Source organism: Monopterus albus, unplaced genomic scaffold (genome assembly GCF_001952655.1).
Source record: "Monopterus albus unplaced genomic scaffold, M_albus_1.0 scaffold81.1, whole genome shotgun sequence".
Lineage (NCBI taxonomy): Eukaryota > Metazoa > Chordata > Actinopteri > Synbranchiformes > Synbranchidae > Monopterus > Monopterus albus.
Genome location: NW_018127961.1, coordinates 139,524 through 148,460, shown reverse-complemented (window position 1 = coordinate 148,460; position 8,937 = coordinate 139,524). Strand labels below are relative to the sequence as shown.

General features: G+C 42.8%; 1 protein-coding gene across 1 annotated transcript in view; it reads left to right on the top strand.

Moving 5' to 3' along the window:
• The first annotated feature begins 4,992 nt into the window (after positions 1 to 4,992).
• The window catches only part of taf2 (TAF2 RNA polymerase II, TATA box binding protein (TBP)-associated factor), a 35,589-nt gene continuing 31,644 nt past the window's right edge, over positions 4,993 to 8,937 (top strand). Inside the window, 6 exon segments of the mRNA XM_020606742.1 lie at positions 4,993 to 5,123; positions 5,456 to 5,510; positions 5,955 to 6,115; positions 6,391 to 6,509; positions 6,810 to 6,951; positions 7,814 to 8,045. Of these exon segments, the coding sequence (XP_020462398.1) occupies positions 5,074 to 5,123; positions 5,456 to 5,510; positions 5,955 to 6,115; positions 6,391 to 6,509; positions 6,810 to 6,951; positions 7,814 to 8,045 (759 nt within the window). The 5' untranslated portion in view covers positions 4,993 to 5,073.

The window sequence follows — 8,937 nt, the reverse complement described above, 5'->3', positions numbered from 1 at the left end:
TAGCGCCACCTTTTGCTGCGATTACAGCTGTAAATCGCTTGGGGTATGTCTCTATCAGTTTTGCACATCGAGAGACTGAAATTTTTGCCCATGCCTCCTTGCAAAACAGCTTGGTAGCAACTTGACCAGCTGCATCACTGTCTGGTATGGCAGCACTACTGCTATGGACCGCAAGCACCTGCAGAGATTGGTAAAGACTGCGGAGAAGATCACCAGGACTCCACTGCCCTCTCTGCAGTGCATTTACCACCACAGGGTGCATAGGAAAGCTGCTTCCATCCTCAAGGACCCCACCCACCCCCAGCATGGACTGCTCTTATCCCTACCCTCCAGTCAGAGGCTCAGAAGTATGAAATGCAGGACTTCTAGACTGAAAAACTCTTTCCTTTCGACTGCCATCAGACTCCTAAACAGCTGACTCAGGATCTACCTCATGTAATTCCATCTGTACTGTTTACATACTCATTTTGCACATGTACAGTTACACACTCACTGCTGAGTATTTATATTCCATGGCTCCCACGTAGCATATATTCTCTCTGCATTATATTGTGTTCTTGTTGTATTTTTATTTGCTCCCTTCACTTGCTGCTTTAAAGTACATTTGATTTGTGATTTTACTGCCTAATTAAATTTGTGTTATTGCTCATCTACTTTATATTTCACATATATTATGTGGCATTCATGTGAATGGCAAAGTAAGAATTTCATTGTACAGGGAAACATGTTTCCTAGCTGTGCATATGACAAATAAACACTTTGACCTTTGGTCTTGACCTGCTGATTTATGCTTCACGGAGACTTGGCTCAGTGACTCCACAGCAGACAGCACGATACAAGTACCAGGCTTCCAGGTGTACAGAGCGGATTGCATAACGGAGCTGTTCGGGAAGACGAGGGGAGGTGAAATCTGTTTTTACATAAATGAAAGTTCATGGACAGATGTCACAGTGCTACAGAGGACATGTAACATATACTTAGAGACTCTTGTTTTCAACTGCAAACCCTTCTATTCTCCTCAAGAATTTTCGAGCTTCATCCTGGCTTCTATTTAAAACCGAACGCCTACACCAGCACACTACAGCTCCTGGCCGAACTGATAACTAGTGTAGAACTGGAACATCCCGACTCCACACTCATTGTTCTGGGGGACTTCAACAGAGCAAATCTCACCCAAGAATTGCCCAAATACAGGCAGTATGTCACCTGTCCCACAAGGGACAAAATCACACTGGACCACTGCTACTCAGCAATAAAAGAAGCCTATCGTTCTGTCCCCTGTGCAGCCCTTGGACACTCTGATCACCGTATGGTCCATCTTATTCTGATAGACAGGAAGCAGCAAGTGTGGCTGGGGAAAACCACATCCAGCTCCCGGACAATAAGCACAGGCACCCCCCCAGGGATGTGTGCTCTCTCCTCTGCTGTTTTCACTCTACACCAACAACTGCATATTGAAGGACCCCTCTGTCAAGCCCCTAAAGTTTGCTGGTGATACAATGGTCATCAGTCTCATCTGAGACGGTGACAAGTCAGCCTACAGACGGGACGTGGAGTAGCTGGTCCTATGGTGTAGCTGCAACAACCTAGAGCTGAACACACTCAAAATGGTGGAGATGACAGTGGATGTCTGTACATCGTACAGATTATGCAGATTTGTAAAGGTCTGTATTTTTATTTTTAAGTACTCCATTTTATTCAAATTTTATCTCATCTCCCAATGAACATTACTTTGTCTGACTGCATTGTTAACTGCCTGTTTATACTGTTCATTTTTTTATACTACACAGCCTTATGTTGGTATATTGCTTACTTGCCCCTTGCTGTTGCCTTGCATGGGGATATGTACGTGCACATTGAGAGCTGCCGTACCAGAGTCAAATTCCTCGTGTCCAGCACACCTGGCCAATAAAGCTGATTCTGATTCTAAGTGAAAATTAAATCTAACTCCCCTTGAGTATAAATGTAATAATTTTTTAATAATTTTATGTATTTGTTTATATTATTTTGTTGTATGTATTATTGTATTATTTTATTTTATTTTATTAAACCTGACCTGCACCCCTCCCTGGAACCGACGCCTTAATATGGTGGAGGGGTTTGAGTGCCTGAATGGTCCCAGGAGCTATGTTGTCAGGGGCTATATGTCCCTGGTAGGGTCTCTCATGGCAAACAGGTCCTGGGTGACAGACCAGACAAAGGGCGGTTCATAGGCCACCTATGGCGAACAAAAAAATCAAGGCTTACGTTTACCCCACCTGGTATGGGGTCACTGGGGCCCCACCCTTGAGCCAGGCCTGGGGGAGGGGCTTGCATGCGAGCACCTGGTGGTCAGACCTATACCCAAGGGGCCTGGTCGGGCTGAGCCCAAAACTACAAAGTGGAGCCACTCTTCGGTGGGCCCACCACCTGTTGGAGAGGTTGTAGGGGGCATTGTGGTTGGGGCAGTGGCCAGGGCCGAGTGCCCGGCCGTCCCAAACCTCAGACACCAACTCTGGTTTTTGGGACTTGGAATATCACCTCACTGGTGGGGAAGGAGGCTGAGCTGGTGCAGGAGGTGCATAGATAGGGCTCTGGAACCATTTTTTTCGACAAAGTGTGGACCCTCCTCTATTCTGGCGTTGCTCAGGGGGAGAGGCAACAAGCTGGTGTGGGCTTGCTTATAGCCCCCCAGCTCAGTCGTCAGGTGTTGGAATCTACCCCGGTGGATGAGAGGGTCATTTCCCTGCGCCTTTGGGTTGGGGAACGGTCTCTCACTGTTGTTTTTGCTTACGCACCTAATGGCAGTGCAGAGTACCCGGCCTTTTTATTGTTCCTGGCGGGCATGTTGGATAGTGCTCCCATGGGGGACTCTGTCATCCTACTGGGGAACTTTAATGCCCACGTGGGCAACGACAGTGATAGCTGGTGGGGGGTGATTGGGAGGAATGGCCTCCCTGATCTGAACTCGAGTGGTGAGTTGTTATTGGATTTCTGTGCTTGTCATGGTTTATCCATAACGAACACCATGTTCAAACATAGGGGTGTCCATCAGTGCACATGGCATCGTGACACCCTAGGTTGGAGGTCAATGATCGACTTTGTAGTTGTTTCCTCTGATCTTTGGCCATATGTTTTGGACACTCGGGTGAAGAGAGGGGCTGAAGTGTCAATTGATCACCACCTGGTGGTGAATTGGATTTGATGGTGGGGGAAAAACCTGGACAGACCTGGCAGGCCCATGCATATGGTGAGGGTCTGCTGGGAACATCTGGTGGAAGCCCCTGTCAGAGAGGTCTTCAACTCCCACCTCTGACAGAGCTTCAAACAGGTGCCGAGGGAGACTGGGGACATTGAGTCCAAATAGACTATGTTCCGGCGTCCGCTGGGAGGTGTGGCCGTAAGGTCTCCGGGGCTTGTTGTGGTGGCAATCCTCGAACACGGTGGTGGTCACCGCAAGTAAGGGATACCATCAAGCTGAAGAAGGAGCTCTATCAGGCCTGGTTGGCTCATGGGACTCCTGGAGCAGCTGGCAGGTACCGACAGGCTAAGCAGGACGCAGCCCTGGCAGTTGCCATGGCAAAAACACGGGCCTGGGAGGAGTTCGGTGAGGCCATGGAGGAAGACTTTTGGTTGGCTTCAAAGAGATTCTGGAGAACTGTCTGGCGGCTCAGGAGGGGGAAGCAGTGTTCTCCTAACACTGTTTACAGTGGAGGTGGTGTGCTGCTGACCTCAACTGAGGATGTCGTAGGTCGGTGAAAGGAGTACTTTGAAGATCTCCTCAATCACCCCGACATGCCTTCCATAAAGGAAGCCAGGGCTGGGGACTCCAGAGGGGGGGTGGATGAGGTCTGCCCCGAGTTTCTCAAGTCTATGGATGTTGTGGGGCTGTCTTGGCTGACACGCCTCTGCAGCATTGCGTAGAGCTTGGGGACAGTGCCTCTGGACTGGCAGACTGGGGTGGTGGTCCCCCTTTTTAAGAAGGGGACCGGAGAGTGTGTTCGGTGAGTGTATTGCTGTAATATCTGAATCACATCTGATTAAGAAAGTTGCTATTATTATTATTACTACTACTACTACTAAGCAATAACTAACTTTCCAGCAACTAGAAGCTATCACATTTTTTCATAAATGACTTCTTCTATTAAATAAAGAAGCGTCTTAGAAATACTAACGTTAGTTTAAAGCTTGTATAAAAAGACTGAACTTCCCTTGCCAATGACTCTCTACCAAACGTTTCCTGTTGGCAATCTAAATTCCAGGTTCATTTAGTAATTTGTCATAGGGACAAAGTTATAATTCACTCTCTTAAGTCAAAGAAAATGAGTGCAGGTAAACCTTAGGGATTAGGGGTAAACCTTAAGTCACTTAGGGGTGAATAAGAGCTGCATTCTAAGCAGTAAAGATTACACTGCTGTCCTGTAGTCTGTGAATGTTTTACCTTCAGGGTGCGCGCTCTCGCGGAACTCATGCACTTTTGGACAGGCAGGAAGTCTGGCGCCAAATCTGTGATTTTTTTTTTAAATAAAAAGCAAGTTGAATAATCTACATTTACTTTATAAACAGAATTGTATCGCATGTGATACATATGTGGTAAGTTTTTGTTAATGTCATTTTAATACATAAACTGTTGTCATGTTTACGTGGGAGGTCAAAGGTTATTAACAAAATGGCGGAATGCACTGGAGCTATAGTGACAATTCTATGAGCAGCCGGTCAGTTCTGGTATATTTGGAGCTTCTGATGCCTGTTGTTTGCCGCGCTCATTATATCACTCATTATATAGACCCGGTGTCTTTTTTTATATATACAATCCTGAGTGCTAGTCGGTACAGCTGTGTCCGAGGGATACAAACCGAAATGAAGCACTCGTTACAGAGAGGCTAGTACGGTAACTGTAACGATCACAGTTTTGACGCCGATCTTCGTTCGTCTGTTACATATCACGTTTTTGTTAGCGTCAGAGGAAACCTTTTTACCTGGCAAATGAATGAGTTTGGTGAAGCTAGTTAGCAAAGTAGCCCAACAAGGAAACATCACGTTGCACTGTTACGGCATGTTGAAACTTCATCCAGGACACAACTAGAACCGGAGATGAACAGAAAGAAGGATAAAGGATTCGAGAGCCCACGCCCCTTTAAATTATAAGTACTTTTTTAAAAATAATGTTCTTATAATGTTGATCGTGGCAAGAAATGGACGACATGGTCTGAAATCACACATATAGTAAAGCAATGCTAGCTAATGTTAGAATAAGATCATTAACTCTTGATTAACGTTAGCATAAAGACAGTGGGGTTACAAGTAACGTTACACAAACAGTTGAGTAATATTTCTGCGTATTTGGTGAGAAAGGAATATGTATTTCAGTTCATACTCCAGATTTACAACACACATTGATATTGTTTTGGTATTTCAGTTCATACTCCAGATTTACACCACACATTGATATTGTTTTGTGCTACTGCTTTTATACGACCCACCAGGTGGTGTGCATCAACAATATCAACTTCCAGAGGAAGTCTGTCATTGTGAGTAACAGCACCTCCAGTACAGTATACCACAGAGTAAAGACGGCCATTAACGTTACAGAGTTGCATCCTGTTCAGTCACTTCACTCCTGCACCATTTGTAATATCGTAGCTGATGGTGACAGGTGACTGCTAGACCATAGTGTGCCTTTTTCTGTCCACCATACACACCACACACTGAATAAGGAAAACCTAATGAACAGTTAGTCTTATAATTCACAATTTTTATTTTTGAGATGTTATGCAGATATTGTGTCAGATTTAAGCTTATTATTGTGTTACAACCCCACAGAGGAATGTTATAACTCACAAGGATGTGGAAAGACTTTGCTGCTACATTATAGATACTTGTGTTTGCAACATGGGTGAATAAACCCACAGCTCACAATGAAAATCACCTGATGACATCTGTAGTCCAACCTTTTCCTCTCTTGGATTCCTTAGGGCTATGTTGAGCTGACTATTTTCCCCACAGTGGTCAACTTGAACAGGGTCAAGCTTAACAGCAAACAGTGCCGCATTTACAGGGTTCGAGTCAATGAGCTTGAAGCCCCATTTATTTACAATGACCCCACACTGGAGGTGTGCCATCATGAGTCCAAGCAGTGAGTATATCAGTGTTCGTTACTTGTGCAACTTTTCAATACTGGAGTAGCTTTAAAAAACTAAAAAAATACATTACAGTGAGGTTTTGTGTGGGGTAAGAGCCTTATATCTGTTATTTATTAAGTAGAAAATGTATTAGAAAGAAAATATTTGTATATACCTCATCACATGCTGGGCATATTATTGTTAATATTAAGTAATATTGTCTGTCTACATTATGAGGAGCTGTATGGCAGTGATATATATTTTTTATAAATGTTTTATGTCTGTGTAGGAGGAATCTTAACTACTTCTCTAGTGCTTATACTGCAGCAGTGAGTGCTGTGGACCCTGATGCAGGACATGGGGAGCTGGTCATCAAAGTTCCTTCTGAATTCTGGAAACAAGGAGATGGTAAGGGTTGATGCATAAAGGCCAGTAAGAATTAAAGAGCCTCACAGTGTTTTAGCTTGATTTAGAAATGTGAAGTTTTCAGAGTATAAAAAAGTTAGCATTTTGACAACAAATGTCATCATCATCACAAAATAGTTGTGAAAACACACAATTCCTTATGGCACGGATTGATATAGTCATATGAAATGCATTTTTTCACAGAATACAATGGGATTTTATACTATGGATATTTGCAGAAATCTAATCTAAACAGTAAGATTGTGTTTAATATACCAGTGTTCCTGGGTTGTGTCTCTCCAGATTTGAAATTTTTAAAGGTTTACATAGAATTTTCCTTGGACCAGCCAAAAGGGGGGCTCCACTTTGTTGTTCCTGATGTGGAGGGCAGCATGGCGGACAGAGGAGCTCATGTGTTTTCCTTTGGGTACCAGAACTCCACCAGGTATCAAAACATGTTCATAAAATCCTGTTTTACAGGCACTGATCCAGATATCATGTTTTAGTAGCTTCCCAGACATGAAATTGCTGATAAGCTTATAAAAATTAATTCCAGCAAAATTAAACCATGCTAGATATCACCAGGTATATCGCTCTAAGTGCTGGCATGCCACTGAAGGTACTCTTGACAAGATTTTTGGTGTGACATTTAGCTCCTTGTTTAAAAGTTTGTAAAATTTAAAAATTTTGGTTGTTGGATATGATCCAGTTTCTACCTACAGAAGTGACACAGTATGAACAAAACAGGTGGCATGTGCTCTGCATTAATGCATCTACAGGGTCAGTAGAACCTCTTTCTGGTCTCTTTGGTTTCCTCTGCTATAACACAAGCACAGGCATGTCAGTTTTTTAAACTGGCCTTTGCTGTTGATGTTTTATGTGTAATATTTTTACCTATTCCAGAAGTTAAAACCTTTCAGCAGTTCTCTGTAGCTGTTTATTAGGCTGTCTTTGTGCACAGCTACCTGTTAAGGCTTTAACCTTTGACTAGCCACTGGTCCTCCAGCACAACAGGATGCTAGCATTATGTAGATCTTTGATTGCCACACTAAGAAGTTAAACCATCCTTAAACCATTATCTATCTAAATTAGGTAGTAAAAGGGTGTTGTTATAACCCTGTTTTTTTTCCTGTAAGCTCCCTACCTGGACTCTCTTTGCCTCTAACATTTCTGGTGTTTAAGTGCAGACTAACACCTATAGCTGGTTAACAAATTGCACTGTTAAAGCCCACAATAGCATTAGTCATTGTAGTTAGTTTTGTTTTTCCACTGTGTTTAAAGGTTATATAAATTGTCTTGTCCAACAGATTCTGGTTCCCCTGTGTGGACTCTTACTCAGAACTGTGTACGTGGAAGCTGGAGTTCACCGTGGATGCGTCCATGGTGGCAGTGTCCTGTGGCGATCTGGTGGAGACCATCTACACCCATGACATGAGGAAGAAGACATTCCACTATGTTCTCCCCATCCCCACAGCAGCCCCTAACATCTCCTTGGCTGTGGGGCCCTTTGAAATCCTTGTAGACCCCTACATGCATGAGGTGGGTGGGTTTAACGATGATGCTGCTGCATGTTGGTTGGGATATATTGAAAAGAACCTCTTTATTGCTGTTCCAGTGTCTACATTGATTATTTTTGGACCAGTAAAAGGTAAAATGATGTGATTCATTTCCTAAAATGTGATTTTACTTTGAGGAAATTAAATAGTAAGCATAGTGTTAGGTAAACATAATGGCTGGTGCTTTCAGTAACACAAAGAAGAAGTCGAAAGAGCTAACAACTCACATCATGCAACCAACTCTTAGGAATAACATGATTAGATTGTATAACATTGTAGAGGTCTTTTTCATTGTGCTGATCGAGCTAGTGGTGATTAATAGAAAAATAGTGGACAAAAAAAAATCATCAGTTCAATGTTAAAGTTATTTATCAAGCACGAAATGCAAAATGCCATGCATTCTCTGATTCCAGCATCTCAAATGTGAGGATCTGGTGCTTGTTTATGATTTCTAACCCCATAAAATGAGACTTTGGGGGTGTGAGACTTTTGGTCATTTGAAAAAAGCAAATTTGAAGAAGACCTCTTTTCGTTCTGTGAACCTTTGATGGGCAGTTTTCAAATGTTGTTAAAAATAATAATTTTGGAGATGAAATGATTCTGAATATAACTTGCATCTTTAAAGGGTGTGACCCCTAGAATGACACACCAAAAGTTCAGACAACAGATACTGGAAAATACAGAGGGAGTTGCATCAGTGACTAGCAGCGAGTGACAGCGCTGATACAGTCAGGGAAAAAATTATTCATATAATTTTTATATACATACATACATACATACATACATACATATATAAAAATTATATCCAGCTGATTTTATAAGTTTGCCCACTAACAAAGAAATGATCAGTCTACAATTTCAATGGTAGGTTTATT